This window comes from Tinamus guttatus, unplaced genomic scaffold (genome assembly GCF_059628265.1).
Source record: "Tinamus guttatus ecotype Peru unplaced genomic scaffold, ASM5962826v1 Tinamus_guttatus_pri_ptg000241l, whole genome shotgun sequence".
NCBI lineage: Eukaryota > Metazoa > Chordata > Aves > Tinamiformes > Tinamidae > Tinamus > Tinamus guttatus.
Window position 1 is genome coordinate 175,716 of NW_028288775.1, and position 27,624 is coordinate 203,339.

Below are 27,624 nucleotides of genomic sequence, written 5' to 3' on the forward strand. Positions count from 1 at the left end.
AAAGGAGGAGGTAGAAAGGCTGAGGGCCATCAGGGAATGCGAAAGGGAAATCGACTGGTGGAGCTGCATCCTGCAGTCTTCCCAGGAAAGCGACCCTCAGAACTCCCCAATTCAGTCAGAAAGTCCAGTGCCCTCTTGCCCTAGGGTAGAGGGGGTGGACTTAACAGTTTCCAGGGACGACCAACAATGGAAACGGGTCCCCACTCGAGGTGGCAGAAGATCCCCTCCACAGCCCACCTCACCTCCACCGGTGACCACGTTCAACAGGTACGAGGCCCTGGAACATGTGAATCAGATAGAGGAGGCCTTGAACCAAGACCTGTCTAAGGGGATCTCTACAGAGGGGCAGTCTAATCCAAGCAGCAAGGCTGCTCCCCCTAAAGTGAGAAGGAGCACCCGGAAGAAGCGGCGGGTGATCGTCGTGGGTGACTCCACGCTGCAGGGCACAGAGGCACCGATATGTAGACCGGACCCCTCATCCAGAGAGGTGTGCTGCTTGCCTGGGGCCAAAATAAAGGATATCACAGAAAGACTCCCAAGAATAGTTCAGGAGTCGGACTATTATCCTCTACTATTGATTCATGTGGGTGCTAATGATGCCATGGGGAAAATGAGGGACGTCAAGCAAGACTTCAGAGCCCTAGGGATGGCCATCAAAGGTACGGGTGCCCAGGTGGTGTTCTCCTCCATTCTGCCAACGAGGGGAATGGACTCAAGGAGGAGAAGGCGAATATGGCAGCTAAACAACTGGCTGCGCCGCTGGACCTGGCAACAGGGTTTCGGCTTCTACGACCATGGGTCTCTGTTTGATGACCAACAGCTAGTGGGGAACGATGGTACTCATCTTAGCAAGAGGGGCACACGTCTCTTTGCAAAAAGGCTGGCCAACCTGGTTAGGAGGGCTTTAAACTAGGCAAGAAGGGGGAAGGGGAGTGGCACACTGACGCGGCAAGCGGTACCGCACAGCCCAGGTCAGATGGCGGCCAGCGGGAGTATGCTAGTGGGGAAGTGAGGATAGGAAATGATCACGGAGGGTCCTCTTTCACCCCTCCTGGGAAACCTGTGGCCTCTGTTGCTTCCCTGAAATGCCTGTATACCAATGCGCGAAGCATGGGGAATAAGCAGGATGAACTGGAGATCTGTGTGCGGTCCCAGCGTCATGATCTCATCGGAATCACAGAGACGTGGTGGGATAGCTCGCACGACTGGAGCGCTGCCATGGAAGGCTATGTGCTCTTTAGGAAGGACAGGCTGGGAAGGCGAGGTGGTGGAGTTGCTCTTTATGTGAGAGAGCAACTGGAATGCATGGAGCTCAACCTGGGAGTCGAGGATGAGCGAGTTGAGAGCTTGTGGGTAAGGATTAGAGGGCAGGCTAATGTGGGAGACACTGTGGTGGGTGTCTGCTACCGGCCACCTGACCAGGACGAGGAGGTTGATGAGGCCTTCTATAGGCAGCTGGATGTTGCCTCACGGTCACAGGCCCTGGTTCTCATGGGGGACTTCAACTACCCCGACATCAACTGGGAGGACAACACAGCCAGGCATAAGCAGTCCTGGAGGTTCCTGCAGAGCGTCGACGATAACTTTTTGACGCAGGTTGTGGAGGAGCCGACGAGGAGAGGTGGGCTACTGGACCTCGTGCTATCAAATAGGGAGGGCCTAGTAGGAGATGTGAAGGTGGGGGGTAGCCTCGGCTGCAGTGACCATGAGTTGGTGGAGTTCAGGATTCAACGAGGAGGAGGCAGGGCTGTAAGTAGCCTTGCGATGATGGACTTCAGGAGGGCCAACTTTAGCCTCTTCAGAGACCTCCTCGGTAGAATCCCATGGGCTAGTGCTCTAGAAGGCAGGGGGGCCCAAGAGAGCTGGTTAGTTTTCAAGCGGCACTTCCTCCACGCCCAGCAGCAGTGCATCCCTGTGTGTAGGAAGGGAGGCAGAGGGGGCAGGCGACCTGCGTGGATGAGCCGGGAGCTTGTGGCAATGCTCAAGCAGAAGGCAGCGGTATACAGAATGTGGAAAAAAGGACAGGCCCCCTGGGAGAAATACAGGAACGTAGTCAGGGAGTGCAGAGATGCGACAAGGAAAGCTAAGGCACGTCTGGAAGGCAAGCTGGCAAGGGACGTTAAAAATAACAAAAAAAAATTCTTCAAATACATTAACAGCAAAAGGAAGATCAGGGAGAACGTGGGTCCGCTGGAGGACGGGATGGGCACCTTGGTTACAAATAACACAGAAAAAGCAGAGTTGCTCAATGCCTTCTTTGCTTCGGTGTTTACCAAGGGCAGCCCTTTAGAGCCCCAGGCCCTAGAGGCAAGAGAAGAAGCGGGTGGAGAGGAAGACTTGCCCTGGGTAGAGGAAGATTGGGTCAGAGAGCACCTAAGGAACCTCGATACCCACAAATCCATGGGCCCTGATGGGATGCACCCCAGAGTGCTGCGGGAGCTGGCAGATGCCATAGCTAAGCCGCTCTCCATCATCTTTGAAAGATCCTGGAGAACGGGGGAGGTGCCGGAAGACTGGAAGAAGGCCAATGTCACGCCAGTCTTCAAAAAAGGCAAGAAGGAGGACCCAGGCAACTACAGGCCAGTCAGCCTCACCTCCGTCCCCGGAAAAGTGATGGAACGGCTCATACTGGCCGTTGTCTCCAGGCACATGGAGGACAAGAAGGTGCTCAAGAGTAGTCAGCATGGATTCACCAAGGGAAAATCTTGCCTGACTAACCTGATAGCCTTCTATGATGAAATGACCGGCTGGATAGACGAGGGGAGAGCGGTGGATGTCGTCTATCTCGACTTCACCAAGGCTTTTGACACCGTCCCTCACAACATCCTCCTGGGCAAGCTCCGGAAGTGTGGGATAGATGAGTGGACAGTGAGATGGATTAGGAACTGGCTGGATGGCAGGGCCCAGAGAGTGGTGATCAGCGGTTCAGAGTCTAGTTGGAGGCCTGTGGCTAGTGGGGTCCCCCAGGGGTCAGTCCTTGGTCCAGTCCTGTTCAATTTATTCATCAATGACCTGGATGAAGGCACAGAGTGCTCCCTCAGCAAGTTTGCTGATGATACCAAACTGGGAGGAGTAGCTGATACCCCAGAGGGCTGTGCTGCCATCCAGAGGGACCTGGACAGACTGGACAACTGGGCGGTGAAAAACCTCATGCAGTTCAACAAGGCCAAGTGCAAGGTCCTGCACCTGGGGAGGAATAACCCCAAACACCAGTACAGGCTGGGGACTGAGCTTGTGGAGAGCAGCTCTGCGGAGAAAGACCTGGGTGTCATGGTGGACGACAAGTTGACCATGAGGCAGCAGTGTGCCCTCGTGGCCAAAAAGGCCAATGGGATCCTTGGCTGCATTAAGAAGAGCGTCTCCAGCAGGTCGAGGGAGGTGATCCTGCCCCTCTACTCAGCCCTGGTGAGGCCGCATCTGGAGTACTGTGTCCAGTTCTGGGCTCCACAGTACAAGAGGGATGTGGAGCTGCTGGAGAGAGTCCAGCGCAGGGCTACAAGGATGATCAGGGGCCTGGAACATCTGCCCTATGAGGAGAGGCTGAGGGAGCTGGGCCTGTTCAGCCTGGAGAAGAGAAGGCTGAGAGGGGATCTAATCAGTGTATATAAATACCTCAAGGGAGGGAGTGCAGAGGACGGTCATGGTATCTTTTCAGTGGTGGCCACTGATAGGACTAGAGGAAATGGCCGGAAACTGAAACATCAAAAATTCCATAGGAACTTAAGGAAAAATTTCTTAACAGTGAGGGTGACAGAGCACTGGAACAGGCTGCCCAGAGAGGTTGTGGAGTCTCCTTCTCTGGAGATCTTCAAAACCCGCTTGGATGCAGTCCTGTGCCACGTGCTTTAGGTGTCCCTGCGTATGCAGGGGGGTTGGACTAGATGATCTCTAGAGGTCCCTTCCAACCCTAAGCATTCTATGATTCTATGATTCTATGATTTTCAATATTTACACTTCAGAATTTTCCTCTTAAGGCTTGTAAAGCTACCAACATGAATATTCCACAGAATTCTTTCCTTTAAGAAAACTAATGAAATTTAGAGAAATATATATGTTTTCAACCACTGTTGTTTAAGTCTGTCTATATGAAATCTCTTTAGCAACCTACTTTCTACTGTTCTTTGTTATCTCTTGCCATACATCTTCCCACAATGCAATAGATTAGTTAATCTTAAAAAACCATTTATTACAAAACACAGCCTTCCCAAATTGAATTTAATGTTTTCAGCTGATATTCATCAAGCCATAAATATATGAATATACAAATTGTTGCTGATAAAAATCTTTCCCAAGTGAAATAGGGTGCATTACACAGATAAGAGTCACCTCATTTGTAAAAAAACTCACTTTGAATATAATCTTTGTCTGATGCATTGTTCTCCATTCTATGGATAATATTTAATATTATACAAATAATATTTTCTGTGTAGCCATTTCAGTTTTCAGTCAAATTTCATAGCTGAGGTAGAAAAGTTCAGGTGCAATAGTTGGTACATAACATTTCCTGCACATACCTGAAATTCCTCCAAAAATGGCCTTAAAAAAAAATCTGTTTAAACTTGATCTGTCATTTAGTCATAACAACATTAGAAAAGCAAATTCAAGAGTCATGAAGTGCTTTATCTAATAAAACATGACATGGCTTACAGATAAAGATAACTTCCTGGACATGTCTTCTTGGTATGGGTTGACATACCACAGAATATTATCTGATAAAAAAGATGCAAAACTAAGGAAATGACAGAGTAAATCATCACATTTTTCATTCACACAGAGACACACTGCAGAACTCCAGCTGCAAACTCCCTCACACATATCAACCCCTCTGACATCCCATTTGGTAAAAGAACTATCTGCAAACCCAAATAAATGCAAACAGTAGTGCCAGAAGGTCAACTGATAGATGGTGTATGTGCTAAAGGGCAGAGTTGAGTACATAATCCTTCACGCACCTGTAAGGAAAAGTTCAATCTGGGACTTATGATTCACAAAATACTTAGCATGTGGTACATTAAGATATAGTCTTTGGTGGATAAGAGTTGAACCTCCAAGGCTGTTAGCTTGGAGGACTTCTTGGAGAAGAGAGTAAGTGCTTCTGGGTTAGTGAGATACTTAAGTACAACTTTTTTTTGTGACGTATTTCATCTGGACATGTACAGATGTGCTCGTACACAGATACAACACACCTGGGTGCACACAATTCTAAATGCATGGGATTGAAAAATAAAGATAAGCAGAGTTTGTGGCAAAATATTGTAACTTTTATGAGATCTGCCAATACACTGCAAAAAGATACAAGGTTTGGGGAACATTACCACCATAAACCCATCCAGATCCAGACTGGTATCACCATGACCCCTGCAACTCCTGCGGCCATGTTGGGGTCCTTCTTCTGTCTTACCCGATCTGCAAGGGCTTAGGTTTAAAGCATGAGATTGATGGCCTTACAAGAATCACACACTGAGCACCAAGATAGTTAGAATATCTTGGATACACAAGAACTGTTTGTTCAGGAAAAGAGGACAAGATTGCTATCTCCTACCGAAGAGGGATAGAAACACACTATCAAGCATCCTCTGTGGAATACACAGGCAGCAACTGAATGTACTAATGGAAAAGTGACTGAACACTTGTAACAGCAGCAAACCCTGTACTGAATAGATTATCAGCCCATTTCTATCTGGAATAGATCTTTGGACTACTGATATTTAGAAGTCTAACAAACACTTGGCTCCCACAAACTTTTTCTTAAATATATCACACCACCACTAACTTAACAGATACAAAATACTAGCTCACAGAATATAGCATACTAAAAGCATAAACATATGTATTTATAATGTATATTTCCATAAAAACTGTAACAGCCTGTAATATACTAGAATCACTCAGATATTACCTTATTCACCATGAGAAAAGTATCTTCTTTAGAATGCACTGTCAGTTTAAGAAACAAAAATGTTATTATTAACACAGGGAAACAGCTTTCTGAAAAGGGGAATCTGAATAACTCAGACATCCATATTAAAAAATAAATAAAAGAGAAATTCATAACTAGCATTTATTAATTTTCCATACTTTAAACACTATGGAAAAACATTATTAAGCTGCTGTAAGAGCAGTGGAAGAAAGTACTACATTGAAACAAGCCATCCCCAAACTCTACAAGTTCTAAAGCAATGTGCTTCAGCCAGTACCTCAGATATTGCTAAGAGAAGTGCATCAGTATAATTCAACAAACACAGATTGTTTATGTAACTAAGTAATCAAGAACTACATTTCCATAGAAGAATGTTATGCATAAAACACCCCGTTCACATCCTTCTCCCCAGGTCTATACTCCAAGTAAGATTTTCAAGCACCTTGAAAGAAATATGTTAGGAAATAGAACTCATACTTCTATCAAACCACAGAAAAGAATTACTATCGAACTATTGTTCCATATTTTCTATAAAAGAAGTAAGCTAATTCTTCAGTCTGACTCCAGTCCCTAGAGGAACAACCAACCTTCTCACCCCACCTTCTGCTAACCATAGAATGATAGAATGCCTAAGTTTGGAAGGGACCTCTAGAGCTCATCTAGTCCAACCCCCCTGCACACGCAGGGTCACCTAGAGCACGTGGCACAGGACTGCATCCAAGCGGGTTTTAAAGATCTCCAGAGAAGGAGACTCCACAACCTCTCTGGGCAGCCTGTTCCAGTGCTCTGTCACCCTCACCATTAAGAATTTTTTCCTTAAGTTCCTGTGGAACTTCTGGTGTTTCAGTTCGTGGTCATTACCTCTAGTTCTGTCAGTGGCCACCAGTGAAGAGAGGCCAGCACCATCCTCCTCACTTGAGGTATTTATATACACTGATCAGATCCCCTTCTCAGCCTTCTCTTCTCCAGGCTGAACAGGCCCAGCTCACTCAGCCTCTCCTCATAGGGCAGATGTTCCAGGCCCCTGATCATCCTTGTAGCCCTGCACTGGACTCTCTCCAGCAGCTTCACATCCCTCTTGTACTGTGGAGCCCAGAACTGGACACAATACTCCAGATGTGGCCTCACCAGGGCTGAGTAGAGGGGCAGGATCACCTCCCTTGACCTGCTGGAGAGGCTCTTCTTAATGTACTCCAGGATCCCATTGGCCTTCTTGGCCACGAGGGCACACTGCTGCCTCATGGCCAACTTGTCCTCCACCATGATGCCCTGGTCTTTCTCTGCAGAGCTGCTTTCCAGAAGGTCAGTCCCCAGCCTGTACTGGTGTTTGGGGTTATTTCTCCCCAGGTGCAAGACCTTGCACTTGGCCTTGTTGAATTGCATGAGGTTTTTCACCACCCAGTTGTCCAGTCTGTCCAGGTCCCTCTGGATGGCAGCGCAGCCCTCTGGGGTATCAGCTACTCCTCCCAGTTTGGTATCATCAGCAAACTTGCTGAGGGAGCACTCTGTGGCTTCATCCAGGTCATTGATGAATAAATTGAACAGGAGTGGAACAGGAGTCCTCGGACTGACCCCTGGGGAGCACCGCTAGCTACAGGCCTCCAACTAGACTCTGCTCCACTGATCACCACCCTCTGAGCTCTGCCATCCAGCCAGTTCCTAATCCACCTCACTGTCCACTCATCTATCCCACACTTCCGGAGCTTGCCCAGGAGGATGTTGTGAGGGACAGTGTCAAAAGCCTTGGTGAACTTGAGATAGATGACATCAACTGCTCTCCCCTCGTCTATCCAGCCGGTCATTCCATCATAGAAGGCTATTAGGTTAGTCAAGCAAGATTTTCCCTTGGTGAATCCATGCTGACTTCTCTTGAGCACCTTCTTGTCCTCCATGTGCCTGGAGACAATGGCCAGTATGAGCCGTTCCATCACTTTTCCGGGGACGGAGGTGAGGCTCACTGTCCTGTAGTTGCCTGGTTCTTCCTTCTTGCCTTTTTTGAATACTGGTGTGACACTGGCTTTCTTGAAGTCCTCCAGCACCTTCCCCATTCTCCAGGATCTTTCAAACATAATGGTAGCGGCTTAGCTATGACATTCGCCAGCTCCCGCAGCACTCTGGGGTGCATCCCATCAGGGCCCATGGATTTGTGGGTATTGAGTTTCCTTAGGTGCTCTCTGACCCAATCTTCCTCTACCCAGGGCAAGTCTTCCTCTCTCCAGTCTCCTTCTCTTGTCCCTAGGGCCTGGGACTCTAAAGGGCTGCCCTTGGTAAACACCGAAGCAAAGAAGGCATTGAGCAACTCTGCTTTTTCTGTGTTCTTCGTAACCAGGGTACCCACCCAGTTCACCAGCAGACCCACATTTTCCCTGATCTTCCTTTTGCTGTTAATATATTTGAAGAAGTTTTTCTTGTTATTTTTAACATCCCTTGCCAGATTGCATTCCAAACATGCCTTGGCTTTCCTTGTTGCATCTCTGCATTCCCCTGTATTTCTCCCAGGGGACCTGTCCTTTTTTCCACATTCTGTATACCGCCACCTTCTGCTTGAGCATTGCCACAAGCTCCTTGCTCATCCACGCAGGTCTCCTGCCCCTCCTGCCTGACTTCCTACACACAGGGATGCACTGTTGCTGGGCTTGGAGGAAGGGCTGCTTGAAAACTAACCAGTTCTCTTGGGCCCCCCTTCCTTCTAGGACTCTAGCCCATGGGATTCGTCCAAGGAGGTCTCTGAAGAGGCTAAAGTTGGCCCTCCTGAAGTCCATGGTTGCAAGGCTACTTACAGCCCTGCCTCTTCCTTGTTGGATCCTGAACTCCACCAACTCATGGTCACTGCAGCCGAGGCTACCCCCCACCTTCACATCTCCTACAAGTCCCTCTCTATTTGTTAGCATGAGGTCCAGTAGCCCACCTCTCCTCATTGGCTCCTCCATAACCTGCGTCAAAAAGTTATCATCAACACACTGCAGAAACCACTAGGACTGTTTGTGCCTGGCTGTGTCGTCCCTCCAGTTGATGTCAGGGTAGTTGAAGTCTTCCATGAGGACCAGGGCCTGTAACCGTAAGGCAACATCCAGCTGACTATAGAAGGCCTCATCAACTTCCTCATCCTGGTCAGGTGGCCTGTAGCAGACACCCACCACAGTCTCTTAACACTTTCCTATGTTTCCCACAAACCTTTTCTCTTTACTAACACACCTGATTTAAACAATCTCATTAGGCTTGATTATTCTCCATTATTGAGCATTAGAATTCCTGCTTCTCTGTTACACCTGAATAAAACCTCGTGTGCTTGAAGACTTGTTAATTTTTTCCTAACTGCTGCCGGTGTTTTAATAAAAGGTATCACTGCTCTCTTAACAACCTACCTCAATAGGCAGCTGTGGCTCCTGCAGCAACACTAAAGCACATAGCAGAAGCAGGTAACAACCGCATGGAGCAATCAGCTATGTAAATTCAGAAAAAAATAAAATAGCTGTTTTCCTCAAGTAAAACAAATGATACTGATCTGAGAGAAAGGGGCAGAAGGAAGTATGCAAGCAATAGTTTTCCTGAGTGTAGAACAAAAGGAGAATTAAAAATAATTAAAATTCTCGTACGAAAATCTGTTTTTTTTTTTTTTTTGGCTTTAATAGTGCAACTTGCTGCACTGAAGCATCTGATTTTTATGTTCAGCAACACTTAACACAATCTTAAAAAAACTTAACACAAGCACTGACATGCAAATAGTAAAAAAAAAAAAAAAAAAAAAAAAAAAAAAAAAAGTCCTTAAATCCTAACAGCACAAAGTCATCCAAGAAGGATGAGGGTATCCTACTGAAAGTGCCTTAATGTCTGAAAACTAAGTATCTGTTTTATTAGTTTTTGGAACTTCAAGACATAAAATAATTTTGGATTTCTGAAGAATATCTTGTGAAATTAAATGTATTTTAGTGAAAGGCAGTACAGACAACCCACAAAAGTACAAAAAAATGGTGCTGCTTCTCTCAGGAAATCGCTGGTAGAGCAGAATACCAAAGCAGCTGTGAAGCAATTTTCTCTAGTGACCTGGTGAACTCTTCAGAAACATTATGAAGGTTTTATCTGTAAACTTCTGCGGGCTCAAGGATATCATAAATGTCCCTGTATAGAAGGAGATTCTTCAGAGTATTTTGGTCCCCTTTGTACTGTTTGCAACAGGAGGTGTTGGTCCCAAATGATAAATGGCAGTAAGTTAACGTAACTAAAACTATGTATTGCCGTAACAACACATGCTGAGTCCTCCTGTGGCTCGATTGCAGAGGTGCACACACCGAGCACAGTGTAAGACACGATGACCTATGCAACTGCGCCTTGCTGCTGCCCTATGTTTAGCCAAGACACCAGGTGAAGCACCTCCACGGAGCACTGACCTCCAAGGAAAGCCAACGGGGCCCAGAACGAGTCCCGAGGGAGGGCGTTTCTGGCTCCTCTCTGTACCAATGTGACAGAGGGGCAGTTTGGGTGAAAGACACGGTGAACAGCAGTACCGTCAGCACGGCCCAGCACCTGGAAAACACCAGGGCTCTGCTGGAGGCCTCGAAGTGGGCCAGGGACCTTGGCAGGTTCCTCTGCTCCCCGGCGTCCCAGTCCCTCCGCGCGGGCCCCCAGCCGTTACCGGCCGCAGCGCGCGAGCAACGGCCGCCAACGGCCGCCAGGGGGCAGCCCGCGGCAGCGCGGGGCGGGACCTCCACCTGCCCCCACCCCTCCGGGAGCGCTCCCCCGCCCCATTGGCCGGGCCCCGCAGTGGCCGTCGGGAGGGCGGCGGCGGCGGCGCGCAGGGTACAAGGGGCGCGGGCGGGGGCCGGGCCGCGTGGCGGGAGCGGCGCGTGCGCCATGAGGGAGACGTGCGGGTGAGGAGGGAAGGGGAGGGGAAGGGAAGGAGGCGGGGGGCGGCCGTTAGGCGGTGCCCGCCCTCGCCTTTCTGCCGTGTTCCGCTCGCCGCGGTTTTCTCTATGGCCATGTTTCGTGTGCTGGTAGTTTAGGAGCTCCGCCGGTTATCGGGCTGCTCGCCCTGGGGCGGTTTTGTGCTGCGTAGGGAGCACTTGAAGCTCAAAGGAGAGTAAGTATCTTCCTCCGAGTGCTCATGTCTGCAGCAGGTGCTCTGATCTGCGTGGTGGTGCCCGCAGATTCCTTGTATGCGTCTCTGCGGCCTCCTAGGAGTAAAAATTGTAGCCTGTAACTGCAAAGGGCTGCCCAGGCTGCTGGATCCTGCCGCCCCTTCAGCTGCAGTTCCTCAGCTGTGGGGGCTTGGGGTAATTTCCAGTCACTTCTGCCCTCCTGTGGTGAGGGTGAGAGAGAGCTGTGTGTTGGATGACCTGTGCAGCCCGGTGAAGTAAAACTTGAAACAAATTTACTTGAGTTATGGCTTGCCATCTGATACTAAGATCTGTTAAAACTCAGATCTTGGACTACTTTGCTACAGTGGAGAAACTGAGGCAAAAGATTGGAAAATACTAAGCAAGCTCCTCACTTAAAGCTTGCAGAGGAAAAGATAACACTTTGTACTACTACATCTTTGAAGCTGTTTTCGTTGTGTATGCCTGGCAGCCTGGTAAATGTGGAAGTGAAGAGTACATGTGTGGCTATGTTTTGGTTTTTAATTTTTAGCCTGCAAAGGAGGAAGAGATTGACTGGATATCAGTCACTCCTTCAGTAAAACTTTCCAAGTGCCTTTTCATTTCAACTCTTAAATCATGAGATCATACTCTTTAGTAATGCATACAAGGACTGAAAACAGAAAGCTACTGATGACTAAATGAATTTCATATTAAGAACTTCTGTTTTATATTTCCATTGTGTGATCGTGCATCTGAATTATATTGTTTACTATGTCAGCCTCTAATTATAGTCTCTTTAGGAAGAATAGGGACAAAGAAGGGCAAGTGGTGTGTTTACTTATGGTGGGAAGATCTTAAACACTAAAAGGTCTAAAACACTCTTGCTTTGAGCAAGCTCTCTGAAGTACAAATGTAAGTAATGCCTAAAATGTCTAAGAAGTAATTGTTTCAGTGTTTTAAATGGAGACTTAGATGTTCTGCGCAGCAGAGTGATTTCTCTCTTTAAAAGACTCTGCCTTAATAGAGGAATGAAGCGGACAATTATAAATAGAGACAGGTGATCCCACTCCCAGAATCATTTGCTGAAGGTGCCTGGTGACTCTTCTCAAATACTCTTGCAGTCAAATTCTGTCATATCTTAAGTAGGCTTAAGTATTTCTTGACTAGCAAGCTGATTTTTGAAGTCATTAGATAAAGAAGAAAACAGCCATTTTGAATAATGATTTGATGAATTGCTTTAGTTTTGGAGGCTGGACATGGACTTCCTAATCAAGCAAGCTGAGATATACGACTCTTCCTTTTGCTAGTGATGCAAAGGCTCTGTAGAGCCCCTTAATAGACCAAGTAGACTTTGTATCACCTTGTCCCAGAGCTTTCTCCTCATTTTCAGCTGGTGTGTGAAGTCTTTTCTCCATTTTTCCTTTCTCACATGGTCTTCTGCTATAACTTCAGAGTGCCAGGCTAGTTGGGGATTCAGTAGTAAAATGGAAAGGTGTGTCAAAACTGAGATGTGTTCCTTTAAGGGCTGTGTGTGTGTGTGTGTGTTTTTAATAAAAAGGGTTACAGTAACTGCTGCTGTGTGATCCTAAACTAGGGATTGACTCCAGCAGGAGAAGTGGCTACCTTTGGTAGCCATGGGTGCTTTGCAAATTGCCCTGAAAGTCATGTCTGAGGTTGAAGTTCATTATGCAAATCTGCACTCAGTAATAACCAAGGCAGGTGAGCAGCTGAGCTGAATTTTGAAACCTGTGAAACTGAGATGCATAATGGCTGTATAAGAAGTAGGGCTGTAGTTCACTGTCAATTTGTCAAATGACAGTCTGCAGTTGCCTTCACTAGGCAAAGCCCTATGTGTAGAAGGATTGAAAAAATGGCTTTTTTCAGAGGCAGCGGGTCTAGAAGAAGAAAAGACAGTTGTACCTCCTTGCAGCAGGAGGAGAGGGATGAGAACTTACTTTATACCTGCGTCTCAAACTTGGTGTAAAGCTAAGCTGCCTCTGAGCAGCCTTTATAAGCACAGTTGGACTTGTGCTGCTTTATCCCAAACCAAGAGATTTCAGCATATAAACTGATGCATAGTTTGTGTGTACAGTTAAGCCTCTCAGCTATAGAAACAAAGCACTCCTAGAAGTGTTGCAGATTGCCGTTTCCTTTTGCGTTTTCTCTTAACCAAAAATAAGGTAATTAAGCATTATTACTTCACTGCATCAACTCTATTGAAAGTTACTGCTTTGTTATACCCTTCCTCTGTATAATGGAGCATAATGCCTTTTCTGACCCAGCAAATCTGTTCAGTGTTCTATTAGCTTGTTGTGATAGCAGACCTCATCTTACCAGATGGAACCTGTGTTAAATGCCCTTGGTTTCCAGTAATCGGAAAACTGATGGAATGGGAAATGCCCTTAAACATGACCTGAAGTACAACCCAAACTTCGGAAGTGCACAGTGTTGCCCTCAGTGGGTTGCAGACCTTTCGGTTAATATTCAGTGATGTTACAGTTATCTAGAACAATTCAAATAGATTGTACTGAGGTAGCAGTGAGTTGTTGTGACTCCTGGTATTGTCCACCTGACCTCTGAGTGTCTTACTGTGCATAAGTAGGATTTTTTGCTCTATGGGGATAAATATAAGTGGGAAGAAGGTAAAAGCTCAGTTGGCAGCTAAGTCTTCAGTATTTTATTTTCTCCCACAGGACTTCTATGCTGCAGAACCAACCTGAAAGGCACTATGGAGTTACCTCTCCAATTAGCTTGGCTCCTCCTAAGGATATAGATTATATTCATACTCAGAAGTTAGTTGAGGCAATGAAGCCATTTGGGGTGTTTGAAGATGAAGAACAACTGAATCACAGGTATAAGACTGTAAAATTGTTAATCTGTGTGTTTTTTTTTTTTCTCTTAAGAATGCAATTAATGCAATTTTTCTTTACAGACTTGTTGTTCTTGCTAAACTGAATAACTTAGTCAAAGAATGGATTTCAGAACTTGGTGAGAGCAAGGTAAGGATTTTATAAGTTCTTACCAAAACAACTGTTAACCTTTTTATTTCTTGTGTCATACTACTAGAGCTTATGCTGAAGTTCAGCTTTTGATTTTTATTTTTTTATTTTTTCCCCCTCTTGTATATAAAGTAGAGTGGTAGTAACATCATCGTAATAAGGAATGAAAGATATTTCATATCAGGATCTTGCAGTTTTTAGGGCAGAGAATGAATTCGTAAAGTGCCTTTAGCAACAGCGCACAAACTGAAACCTCATTGTGGCATGAGGTAGATGATAAACTGGCAGTGGCTTTCAAGTAATTTTCCAGTGTTTAAAGCACTGAGTCAAATTAAACTATCTTGCTTAGATTGTGTTAACCTATGCAAGTCTTCTGCAGAGTAAACTAATGATAAGCTTTAAATCCTATAAATTAATAGGATTGCTACATTCCTTGTACATTTCTTGAATTGCAAGCACTTGCTTTAGAAAAAAGTAACAATCTGGATTAACAAGTCTACCTATGTAAAGACCCATTTAAGGAGAGTGGTATATCTTTTTCTAGATAACTTAAGTGTTGCTGGGATCTTCCTCAAGTACTAAGGAGTTACAGGCTGTGATTTATTAAGAGCCTAAAAGCTGCAGCTGGGTGTTAAACAAGCTCATGTCAGTTAAGTCTGCATGTAGTTCAATATGTATCTTGTATTCTAAAGTAATTTTTTTTTTTTTTACCCACAGAATCTTCCCCCTTCAGTAGTAGGAAATGTTGGTGGCAAAATATTTACATTTGGTTCTTACAGACTTGGAGTACACACCAAAGGTAGAATTTTAGTTGTCTGGTTGTAATATCAGTCTTCAAAGTTGCTAGCTACATTAACTAATGAAATGGAATATCTCTTTCCAGGTGCTGACATAGATGCTCTTTGTGTTGCTCCTAGACATGTGGAAAGATCAGATTTCTTTCAGTCATTCTTCGAAAAGCTAAAGCACCAAGAGGAAATAAAAAATCTAAGAGTAAGCCTTTTCCTTTATAGACTATACAACTTGTGCAAGTAACAAGAATATTCATGTTCAGCATTCATGGTGGTACAGACAAAAATAAGCTTTTGGTTCCTGTTCCCAATGACTGCATGATTACATCATAGAAGTCTTTGCTGTATACTTATTCCCTGCCTAAAAAAGATATGGGGATGAGTCATCACTGTAGTAAAAAGCAAGCTTATACCTCAGATCCCTGCAAAACTTAATGACTGAGGACAGCCTGAGAACTCAAGCAGGTGAATGTGGAAAGGCTTCTGCCAGTATCTTTGTATTAGAGTTCCTCTGGATGTTATTCAGGACCCCTAAATCATTCTTTTCCAGTATTGTTCCTTTCTAGATACTCCAGCCTGAGACTTTGCTAGTGATCCATGTCAACAGCTTTACAGGAAGTCGGTAGGAGTTGTGCTGTCAATGTGTAATAGTAACTGCTTTGTAAAAAGCATCTTCAGGGTGCTGCAAATCTTGCATGCACATCTAAACTCCTGGCCTATTGACTTCTGACCATAAAACAGGGATATTATCCTAGAGTTATACAAATTCCGTGAGGAAAAGGGGAAATGAAGACACTCTTCAAATCCTGAAGGTGCAAATTACTCTGGTGTCTAGGGAAAGCTTGAGGGGAAACTGCTAGACTATTTATCCTGCAAAGGAGGTAAGATATTCAAAGTTTTGTCTGTAGGGCTAGGGCTAATCAGGGTGAATGTTTTCTTAATTGCAATATGGTGGCATGCTTTCATAGCTAAGCTGTGAAAAGTTTTGTAACTGGGTGGCTTTTTTGAAAGAGATAGCAGGTAATACTACAGGTGTTACAAGAACTCAATTTATCATTAGTTGTCATTATAGTTAAACCAGCTGCCTAGTCCCTGTTCCCCTCAGGGTGTCAGATGCTTCCCTTTCATTTTTTTTAACTGGCATTTAATGGAATGCTGCATAGCTTTGATCTTGTCTTGTACTCTTCATGTGGCTCTGTTTCCAGATGCTTGCCCAGCTTATCTTGTTGCATTTCAGATAAGACTGTTTCCTCTAATACAATTTGTACCAAGCATAGGAGAGAGGTTTTGCTCCTCTGGAATCGGGCTTTTGCATCTGTAAATGTCCAACCCCTTGCCTCATTGTAGAAACTTGTGTGCGAAACATGATGTTCATGTGTATTTCCTCTAAAGTAGAGGACTGTATTTGCATGTTCCTGTTTAATGTGTTTGTGAGTGTGTGTGTGTCTGTGTTGTTGTTGTTGTGTGTGGTTTTTTTTTTTTTTTTTTTTTAAGCAATACTAAACTCTAGCTGTTAGGCTCTCTATATTGAATGCACAGGCTTTCTTTGGGATAAGTGACAACTGCTTGACTTGGTTCAGGTTCATTTTGATAGACAAAGTTAGAAGTGTCTGCAGCTTCCTGCTGCAAGCTTGGGAACAAGGTGTGCAGTGAAGCCTGTCTCCAAATTCCCATAAGGCAAAAGTGTTCCTCTGGGCTAGCCTTCTCTAAGTTTTTAAGTTCTTTTGAAAAGGATCCATATATAAAGCTAATGAGCTTTTGTTCAAATGACCCCTAAAAATGGGGTCTGTGGAACAAATCTAACAAGTGATCTACTCTGATCGTGACAAAATCAAAAACTGTCCAGTAAGATAGATGCTAGTTATTTCAGGCATGATAGGAAACAAAAATATGGGTGACAAGTGCACGCTGTCAAATGTGCACTTTTGTAGTTCCTCTAGATGTTAGGCTATAGTAAGGTAGCTGTAAATCTGTCACTTGTTTTTGTCACTGCCTAGCTAAGTATCACAGGAGTGTTGACACTAGTGGCTCATTGTGCAGTGGTTGTTAACCAAGGCATGATAACCTCCAAGCCTGTAAGCTACATAGCTTTTTAAGCTACTATTAGTATGATGCTGCCTGTTGCTTATAAACAATTGTGACTCAAATTATAACTGACAGCTCTAAGTCTATATACTGAGTAGTTAAACTACTTGAACTATTTTATTCTAGTCTAGAAAGAATGTGAAAACAGGGTGCTTTCTTACACTTTCTCTTCACAGGCAGTTGAAGATGCATATGTCCCAGTTGTCAAGTTTGAATTTGATGGCATTGAGGTAAGAATCTTATTGTTCTTTTAATGAGTACATTTTTTTTTGAACTTGTTCTGTAGGTTATGTAGGCCCAATCAAGTAGTATTTACTTCACATGTATGTTCTGACTGGGAACGGAAGGAGTGTTTTTTTGTGTGGTGTGTGTGTGTGTGTTTGTTTTTTTTTTTTTGGTTTTGTGTGTGTGTGTGTGTTTTTTCTCCTTTCCTCTGACAAGATAACTTTCTTCAAAGGGCTAGGGCTTTTTTTCTAGTGTGTGTATGCTATATTATTGAGGCTAATCTCTTCCTTGCAAGAACAAGGAAACAGTTGCAAGGTGAACAGTATCTGGAAAATGAAAATAGTCAAATGACAATCCTATATGCCTAGATTTTTCAGCAGTTGGAGTCTTCATCTCTAATAAATATTTACAGTAAACATTTGTGTGTTATAGTACTAAGCAAGTTACTGCACCAGTATTCCTGTCATGAGGTCACTTTACTAATAAAGACATAACAGTTGTCCTGTAGCTTCACTGTGCTAATAAACATGCTTCAAGATCAGAATAACTTGGTTCATAAGGAAAATGCTCTCTTTGAAGTAGAATTGAGATGGTTGAACCTACACTTAGCCAAAGTAGTATGATGCAACTTCCTTTTTAAGTGAAAATTCTAAACTTAGAATGCTTTTTAAAAAGTTAAACTTCGTTTGGTTTACAGGTAGGTGTGATACGGTGTAGTTCATGTGAATAAAGTATAGAGCTTCTAACAACTTGCTCAAATTTTCTGGCAAATGCCTCTTTTGAGCTTTGCAGTCATATCATTCTAAATAAGAATAATTCCTGCTGCTCTCCAAACTTCACCAGTTGTTGCCCACTATGTGCTGTTTGCAAGCAGTGCCACATTCTAATTCATGGTTGGCCCTTCTTTCTCCAAGATTGATCTCGTGTTTGCAAGACTCTCTGTACAAACTCTGTCTGATAATCTTGATCTTGGAGATGACTCACGTCTGAGGAGTTTGGATATAAGATGCATACGGAGCTTAAATGGTAAGATGTTCATGCTGCTTTAAAAAAAATATTGTGGAGGTTGATATAGGAATATGTAAAGAAACGCTCATGACACAAAGTATGTGTGGAAGATGCAGAAACTGATCTTCTGTGTGCTTGACAGGTGGAGGTGGTGAAAGGACTTAAATTTAAAAGTTTTAAGGAATGTGATTGGGTAGACCTATATTTCCTGTTCATTTGATCAATCTGGGCATTGTTTTTTTAAAATGGAACTTGCTGCAGATCCTTTTTAGAGAAAGGACACTTAGAGAAGTGTGTATGTTTTTTTTATATGGGAGGTTGCATTTAGAACACCTAAATGCCAAATTACATACTGTTTAACACTACCTAATTGTCCCTAGCTATTGGAAAAAAAAATCTAGCTTTCAAAATCCATGTGCAAAAGGTCTTATTAAAAATGTTTGCTGGAGTTTAAACTACAGAAAAGATGGTCTATGCATAGGTTCAAGAAATGAAATACTAGATGTTAAGTATGATCAACTCATCCAAGCTTGTCCTTGCAGCCTTTTGACAAACTTAATCATCAAAACCAGCATAGTAGGAAATTGAATTTGTACCTTCTTTTTCCCTTGAAGGCTGCAGAGTTACTGATGAAATACTACATCTAGTGCCAAATAAAGAGAATTTTCGACTCACGCTCCGTGCAATTAAACTGTGGGCAAAACGTAAGTAATGTAATTATGATCTTTAAAATTTCAGAGAAAACCGATGTAGGAATCTTCCAGCATGAGATAAGAGTACATCAGCTTTGGATAGTTTAAATGTCAGTCTTGGTTATTTCAAATCTAACCTAAAAATATTAAAGGTCTATCTCTGTGTTAGATTATGTATTTTCCTTCTTTGAGTAGCTGGGGCGATGAATATAATGAAAGGCACTGTGCTGCTTATCAGCAGTGTGACCACAAATAGTGAAAAAGATGATTAAGACATAAAAGTTTGGACATGTGACTAAAACAAGTGCTAGAAAAATGATTGAACTCTTAAAGGGCGTAGATATCTATAACAATAAGTAAATTTCAGAGTAGTAATGCTTTAGGAAGTGGTGAAATTTTTTATTACAGTAAGAAGCAAGATTCCTATTTGTATCCCTCTGCAAACATACTTCAGCCTCAGTGAAGTTAAGTATACTAAGTAAACTACAGATTGTGAAATTGGTGCTGTAAATCTGAAGGGATATACTTATATATTGTAAGAATAAAGGCTAACTAAAGTATCCATTCTAGGACGTGGAATATACTCCAATATGCTGGGATTTCTTGGTGGAGTTTCCTGGGCTATGCTAGTAGCAAGAACATGTCAGCTCTATCCAAATGCTTTGGCTTCCACCCTTGTTAACAAGTTCTTCTTGGTTTTCTCAAAATGGTAAGAGATTGTCCCATGCTGGGAATCAAGTGTTGTAAAGCTGGTTATGGATTTAGCACTTGTATCTAAAATATCTTAATTATGTGCTTGAGCTTTAGATTGATAATTACTAGTTACTGACCGTTCTTATATAGGGAGTGGCCAAAACCTGTGTTGCTGAAACAACCTGAAGAGAGTGATCTTAACTTACCTGTATGGGACCCTAGGGTATGTAGGCACTTAATTCAAAAGCCTTTAGGTTGTCTTCTAGCCTAAATTTATGCTAAGCAGAAATGTTTTATTGCCATAGGTGAATCCAGCTGACCGGTATCATGTAATGCCTATAATCACACCAGCATATCCACAGCAGAACTCCACATATAATGTATCTACATCAACAAGAGCTGTAATGGTGGAGGAGTTCAAACATGGTAAAGATGTTAAGTTCTTACCATATTTAGTAATTGATTAGGAAAAGTATAATGCTTTACCATAGAACTGCTTGTGTCAAGGGAATTACTGATCTTTGATCTGTGTATTAGTGTTCAGACTTTGCCTTGTAAAGTTCATAACTCATGCTGATTTATTGGGTTTCTTTTTTGAAATGCAGGTCTTGCAGTTACAAATGAGATCCTTCAAGGGAAATCAGACTGGCCAAAGCTCCTAGAGCCACCAAACTTCTTTCAGAAGTATAAGTATGTGTGAAAACTGCCTGAACTTGACATAATTTGTGTACTGGTTAGTGCAGGGGACTTAGATTTTTCAGTCTAAGTACAGGATGATCCTAATGCTTGTTTCCTCAGAAAATGGAGGCAATCAGATGACTTTTGATAAGTGTGAGTGCAGAAGTGCATGCAGAAACTGTTTATCTCATCCTGCTGACACCATTTTTATTTACAAAACCATGGAACTTTGACTGTAGTTTAAAGTGGTCCTAAAAGATATAATTAGTTTCTCTTCTGTGAATACTTCATGGAATACAGGATATAATTCTTTTTGTTTGGAAGTCATTCTACATATATGTATGGCAGTTGTTTTGGCTTCACTTAAATGAAGCCAGGATATTAATTATTTTCATTTTCCTTTAGACACTATATTGTACTGACTGCTAGTGCCTTTACAGAAGAGCATCACTTGGAGTGGTAAGACTCTTTAAATACATAACTGAAACACAGTTCAATGTTGTGCTATGTTTTGCCATAGTATTAAAGCGTACAACTTGACATCACGTAGAGTATGAGTTAAAGAGTTCATCTGCTAAATCTTGTAACTAACACTAAACTTGTTTGAGGAATTAACCTAAAGACTGAGTCATGCTGAGAAGGGACAAAGAGGGCCAGTGTGTGTATGCTTCAAAGTCAGATCTCTGAATCATCTGGGGAAGCAGATGCAGGGAGTCTAGGGCAACTGTTTACCCCAACATGTGCAAGTTAGGTTTCTTGTTACAGATACTGAAGTGATCATGGAGTACTTGGTGTAGATTCAGCTCTCCAGTGGCCAGTATTTGCTGATCACATCTTCTAGATCTTCTTAAAATTACTGAATGTAGTAGTTAATTTACAGTTAACTGCACTCAACACTAAACTGCTCTGGATATGTAGTCAGGCGTGCTCTATTCCAGTGAGATGAAACAAGCCTATTTAATCTGAGTGAAACATGCTGACACTCAAGACAGAGCACGTGAATACTGATAAATCATACTCTCTGTATCTCTTGGGGTCAGTTCCCAAAATGTCAGCATTTCAGTGGGTTAAATTGCTGTGGGTTAGCAGATGGGTTAAATTGCAGAAGTGCTTGAAGAATCTCCAGGTTTTTAACTGGCTTCCAAGTTAGTGTAGTATTTAACTGCAGCAAATGGCAATCCTTTAAATGAGTATCGTAATCTCATCTTGGGCAAGTTTCTGATGAAGTTAAGGTGCCCAGATTGCCCCTTTTAATAAGGGAACAACACTTCCCTTTCAGGTTGGAAGGGAACTGCAGGAAGTCTGGAGGAAGAGTTGTATCTTCATCCAGGTGTAACTCAATAGCTGTCATGGTGTGTGGGTGGGTGGTGTGTGTGTTTTTGTTTTTTTTTTTGTTTTTTTTTAATGACCTACTCTTCCCCTTCCTCTGTGGAGTAGAAAAAGGAATTTTGCTCACTTGCAGACCCTAACATCTTTGGCTGAACTTGCTTCTTACGACTGCCTTTATCACAGCTTCGCTCTATCTAAATTGGTAGCCAACTTGAACTCAGTCTTTTGAACTTTTAAAGCTCAAATATTACTTGGAATTTCCTTAAACTGCAGAACATAACATCTGCATAATGTGAAATCTAATATCTATTTAGCTGAATGAAACTTACTATTTAATGCTTGATTAGCATTTTTGATTAAGACTGCATAATGTAACACTGTGCTAGATATGGTTAAATTTTTTTTTACTAGGGTTGGCCTTGTTGAATCTAAAATTCGTGTGCTGGTTGGAAACTTGGAGAGGAATGAATTTATAAATATTGCACATGTAAATCCACAGTCTTTCCCTGGCAACAAAGAACACTGTAAACAGTGAGTTTCATTAATTTTCTTGAACAATTTGTCCAGTATGTTTTAACTTGTTAATATTCAGTCATCTTGGTCATTTGAGATGAATTAAGGGCATACTGTTTTGTCAATACAGAATCTCATAGACAAGGATCTGGACATGTAAGATTATATGTATAAACTCCACTTATTTTCAAATGAGAGTTTCAAAGTATGGCAGTCCTTATGTAAAGGCCTAAGCCTTAACTGCTGTGTGTCACTAAATCATGTAGGATGTTTTGCTTACTCCCTTCTTGAGACTAGATGCTAGTGTCCAAAGGGACCTGGCAGCTGTGCAGAAGTGAGACTTGTGAATCTGTCTTTTTCAGGAGTGAATATGTGTCAATGTGGTTTCTTGGAATCATATTTAGGAAAGTGGAAAATGCAGAAAGTGTTAACATTGATTTAACGTATGATATACAGTCATTCACAGATACAGGTAAGTCTATCTTACTGTGGTCTTAGGGGTTTAACATTTGATTCTAGTGGAATTTATTTTGTGAAACAAATTGTGCTTCCTCCGCCATGTCTTTTTTTAGACGAATGTATAGAACATTTAATTTTCTTATTTTGACGCTTTGGCAAAGTAAGCTCAGTAAGTAGTGTGCATCACAGTCATGGAAGTGTCTCTTCAACTGCTGCAAGTCAAATACACTAAAAATGTGGGAGAGCAAATTCAGTTGACACCAGGGCAGAACTGTTGTATTCAATGCTTAATCCAATCCTTTGGATTAAAACAACTCAGATATATGTAACTAGCTAATGGCTGTAACAGACCTTAAACTTGAACTAAAATAGCTATGATGTAGCTATTCTGATCTGGATGTGTGATGGGCATCTTGGCTGTCATTCATCTTGAAATAATATATGGAGTGCTTGGGTGGTATTTTATGCTCTACAGTGCTTGTAGTTTGGCTTTTTCATGGGCAGAACAAACTTAAAAGTTGCTTCTTCTGAAAAACCTATAAATAGCCTCAACATATCTGTAACACAAACATCCCTAAGAGGCGTAACACTAAATTTTGTTCAGTTTACAGGCAGGCTAGCAACCTCAACATGCTGAAAGAAGGTATGAAGATTGAGGCAGCTCATGTGAAGAGAAAGCAGCTCCACTATTTTTTGCCTGCAGAAATCTTACAGAAGAAAAAGAAGGTATAATAAAATTTTGGCTCTTTGGGAAACACTTTTTTTTTGCTTGCTTATTCTTTTAAGTTCTCATGTTCTGAACTGTTGTTTCAGCAAAGCATGCCAGATATTAGTCACAGTGCTAGTGGACTTCAGTCCACAAGGGCCTCTTCAGATGGAAGCTGTTTGGAGAGTTCCAGAGACGCGGACTCCAGAACACCATATAATTCCCCTTCGTTAAATAGGATATCTAAATTGGACACCTCTGCAGCAGAAATAGAAAGGTTAGCACCATCACCTTGGAGGGGTGAAGCAGCTACTGTTATCTGACTGTCAGTGCAAATGCATTCCAGGATTCTTGTTTGAATCTGTAGATCACAAGCATATGGACTACTCCACGGCTTATAAACAAAGCTGAGCCCCGCTGAGCTGGGGGGAAGGTTAAGAAATCTTTCGCACTACTGTACAGAAACATGTAGGAATAAAGAAGAACGTGGTATTGGAGAAATCAGTTGGTCTTGAATATAAATCTACTTAGCCCAGCGTGTAACTTGAACCTGGAACACTTGACCAAGTAACTCTGTTCTTTCGAAGTCCACTCCAGCTAGGACTAACCTAGAAAGAAAGTAGTGATCTTTAATCTTATAATTGAACCACCAACTTACTACTGTTAATTTATGAAGGGGACAGCATAAGAACTTTCTGACAGTTAGAGATGTCCCTTTGCCCACAAAGTACTTCTGCACAGAGGAATAAGGAATAATAGCCTAATATCAAATATATTGTGCTTACTGTATTGTGGCCCCGTTTAGTAATTAAGTACTATACAAATATACAGAACTTTGGGGGAGTGCATATATGGAGCAGATGAGTGTAAAAATATGGAGTCCTGTATATTTTAGTCTGGAAAACAAAACTAGAACATGAGTACTCAGGTTCACTGCATAAAGAAAATGTTGAAATTTGTGGTATGAAGTTCAGCAAAATGAAGATCTTGTGCTAAATTATTTGCTAGTTTGTCTTTGCTCAGCAGAACTGTGATAAGGAGAATCAGAGTCGTTATGGTTGGAAAAGACCTTCAAGATCAAGTCCAACCATAAACCCATTGCCACTCTGCCTGCTAGACCATGAAGCTAAGAAAGTAGTTGTCTGTTTTGCTCAAACTCCTGAAACTATGTACAGTATTTTGATTACTATTTTGTAATTCAAGCATTCAAAAACTTCATTTTTACAGAAATGCTGGAATTCAAAGAGCCTCTGGGGCTAGCAGTAGGGAGAAGATGCTTAACGTAGCCGTCCCATCAGTGTCTAAGGGACTGTCTATTCCAGTAATTGGTTCAAGTATGTATTAAAGTGGTGGTGGTGGGGAAATGCAGTCTTTAATATCATGGTTGGACTCTAAAAGCTGAGTGTCTCCTGCAGAAATGGAGGCTAGGGTTACCATAAGAACATCAGGACCTCCTTGCATTGGTTGCACCATTCCTACAGTAGTAGGACACGGCACAATTTCTCGGCTTAGAACACATCTTGCCCAAGGACAAGAGCTACAGGGGACTCCAGCTGCAATTTCTAAAAATGCTGCACCTAAACGACCTCACTCGCCTGCCTCAGAAGAATGCCCTAAAAGACTGAAAGACAAAGAAAAGGTAAAAGCTTGTGGATAGCAAGCTTGGGGTGGCATGAAATAGTGCTAGGTGCTGTTGCAAAATAAGTAGTGTTGCTGAAGGTTGAATTGAAGCCTAGTGGTAGCTTTACTAGGCTGTAGGTATGCAAAATTGTCTTGAACCTAATGCGTACCAATACATCTTGAGACATGATACCAGTCTTGGCTTTAGGGGTACAGTTACTGTTTTTATTTTACACTGTACTGCGGTTGCTTCTTAATGGGCAAGTTTATTTAGCAACTCTTAAAGCAATCCAGAAAACACTTTTCAATTGCCTTACTGAAAAGGATATGAGTCTTATAGATTTACAGGTAAGAGTTTATCTGTTCTAGCAGATAAACTGAAAGGCTGTGCAATTTTTAAGAAATCTATTTAACAGGCTATCCAGTACTGAAAAGACAAGATGTGAAATTGCTTCTTAAATTTTGTTTTTGTGGAAGCTTTAGATTAATGCCTGAGTTATTTTAATCTTATATGCAGAAAATAACTGTTCTTGTGCATTTGACTTCCTCCTTGAGGCAGAGTTGAAGAATAAGAAAAAGCTCATGTTTGGGCTTATAAGAATCTTATAAGGAATCTGAGCCTTTGGAACCATCAAGACTGAGACCTGAGATTCCTGTGCAGTGCTAGTATTTGTTTAAATGTCACCTTAAGAATTTGTTACAGCTTCCAATCAACATATTAGAAGCATTACCTAAATATGAAACCAACTTCATTGTAGCAATTATTTTAAGTCTGTGTATTCTTTTCTAGTTAATTGTCCAAGTTCCAGCATTCAAAGATGGTGGCAATCCAGGAGACGTAAAGAGAAAATCTACAGAAAATGTAATTTTGAGGTTTTTTTACTCAGTGTCATAACTGAAAATCTGAACACTCTAGTGCCCAGACTACCTCACATAAGTAGTGCATTTGCTGATGTTAAAGCTTTCTAGTGTAGCATATCTCAGTCTTTCCTTCAAATATTACACCCATGTGTAATATTACCTTACTGTTACTTAGCTGTGCAATGGTACTACTAGATAATGTGGTAGTATAAACACTTGAGCGTTGACCCCTCAAAGGGAGCATAAATAGCTATTTAGTGTAGCTTGCTATTGAGGTGTAATCTCTTGAGGGCATGTGCTCAAATATGGCCCTATTAGCAGCACCCTCATTTGAAAGCTCTGGAATCTTTTATGCATGTTTATGGGCTGTCAAAAACCTTAGTATTTTCCATGGTCTTAAAAGAGGTTGAGGGTATCCATATATATATGTATTCGTGTCTTTTTATACCATGAATTTGATTATACCTTTTAATATCATCTCTCTTTGTTTTTTAGGATGGCCTTGAAAGAAAATCGATGCCTGTTCCAGTTATTGACACATCAAGGTCACAGGTATTTTATCTGTTGTGCCATTATGTTCCCAGGTAAATCAAAACTAGAATTTCCATTGCATGTATAAAGACTATTTTGTACTAATTACTACAAGCTTGATTCTTCTAGGTAGCTGGTAAGCTTTACCTATTGTAATTCCAGCAAATTGAATGGCTACATTCTAGCACAGTGACTTTTCCAGGTTGAGTTGTAAAACTTAAGCCACAGATTGAAAGCTAGTGCACTGCAAGAAGCATGCATACATATACTTGAGCCCTGTCCCAGTTTGTTTCCCAATTTGCTTTTTTTCCTCCTGAAGAGGAAATATATATCTGTATATTCCTTGCAGATTTTTTGAAAAGTGCTCTGAGCTATCCTTATCTTAAATATTTATATGCCAGTTTGTGACAAGACTTGGAAGCTCTGAGGAGTATAAGTGGCTTTCTCTCTTCTGGGAGATATAAAATTTTGTGAGTTTGAGAGTTTATAAGACTGGAAGTAAACTGTGTTGGAAAATGCCAGGAATATAGGGTATCGCTACTAGCCGGAAGAATGCTAGTTTTTTCTATTATGCTGTTAAACAACTTATTTCCTGACATGATTTGAAGCAATTAATTTCTGAGAGAATAAAATTTGCAGAGGGGAAATGCTTTATCTCTGTAAAATGTGGTAAGCAAACAAGTATGAAAACAACCTTCTCTGTAAACACTTGATTTTGGTAGATGAAGTAGATCTACCAAAATTTGTAGATAGAGTGCTACTCTATAGGTTTAGTTAGAAAAGGATTTGTTATCTGCTATGATTTTTTTTTTCAATTAATGCATTTACAACTGCCTTTTCTATGTGGCATCTTTGTGTTGCAGAGGCTTTCCAGTAAAGAGTTACCAGATTCCTCGTCACCTGTTCCAACAAATAATATTCGTATTATTAAAAGATCCATCCGACTGACCCTTAACCGGTAACTAAAGTGTCTCTTCAGGTAAAGATAATGGGCATTTTAGTTGTTCATAATGTCATTGTCATGCAATTATTGTCCAACAAAGTATGGAGGGTTGCTGTTACCATATGGGAAGTTATTTAAATATAATCTGGCTAGTTCAACATTCTTTACATTTTGACCTGCAGATGCTGTAGCTTTTCCAAGACTGCCTGCTGACAAGCCACTATCTACAAACTCATGGTGTTCAGTTTTTCAGTATTGTTAGCTGATGCTTGCTTCCTTTGGAACTATTTTCTGCATACCCTCTCTACAGCTGTCCTTATTAGTCTTTTCAGACTTAACAGCCACTACTGAAAAAGCCTGTGTTTGAAAAAAGTCCAAAAAAGCAACCTGTACTGTAACTTGGATTCAGAATGCATGGAAATGGGGTTTTAGTCACTGGAACCACATCCTGGTTTGAAGTATGTATGAATGTGTTTGCATTTGCTTATACTTTCCT

The 27,624-nt window shown here is 42.1% G+C and overlaps 1 protein-coding gene across 2 annotated transcripts; it reads left to right on the top strand.

Moving 5' to 3' along the window:
• Positions 1-10,758: 10,758 nt before the first annotated feature.
• Positions 10,759-27,158, top strand: PAPOLG (poly(A) polymerase gamma). 2 transcript variants are annotated; one of them, XM_088525971.1, is made up of 22 exons: positions 10,759-10,788; positions 13,689-13,847; positions 13,928-13,994; positions 14,712-14,793; positions 14,878-14,987; positions 17,047-17,100; positions 18,010-18,121; positions 18,718-18,807; positions 19,366-19,504; positions 19,639-19,711; positions 19,794-19,914; positions 20,094-20,178; positions 20,572-20,625; positions 21,907-22,026; positions 22,371-22,480; positions 23,072-23,193; positions 23,281-23,450; positions 24,401-24,507; positions 24,589-24,812; positions 25,584-25,655; positions 26,150-26,206; positions 27,049-27,158. In XM_088525971.1, the coding sequence occupies exons 1-22, from the start codon at positions 10,772-10,774 to the stop codon at positions 27,145-27,147; spliced, it is 2,244 nt and encodes a 747-aa protein (XP_088382097.1). In that variant the 5' UTR covers positions 10,759-10,771; the 3' UTR covers positions 27,148-27,158. The 2 variants fall into 2 exon arrangements, with proteins under 2 accessions (XP_088382097.1, XP_088382098.1); XM_088525972.1 differs by lacking the exon at positions 10,759-10,788 and having other exon boundaries at positions 13,665-13,847; positions 26,150-26,238.
• The last annotated feature ends 466 nt before the right edge of the window (positions 27,159-27,624 follow it).

Excerpts from the sequence above, each read along its gene's own strand:
- PAPOLG (XM_088525971.1), top strand. Across the intron at positions 14,988-17,046 it reads AGGAAATAAAAAATCTAAGA|GCAGTTGAAGATGCATATGT; the intron begins GTAAGCCTTTTC and ends TTCTCTTCACAG. Across the intron at positions 25,656-26,149 it reads AGAGAAAATCTACAGAAAAT|GATGGCCTTGAAAGAAAATC; the intron begins GTAATTTTGAGG and ends TTTGTTTTTTAG.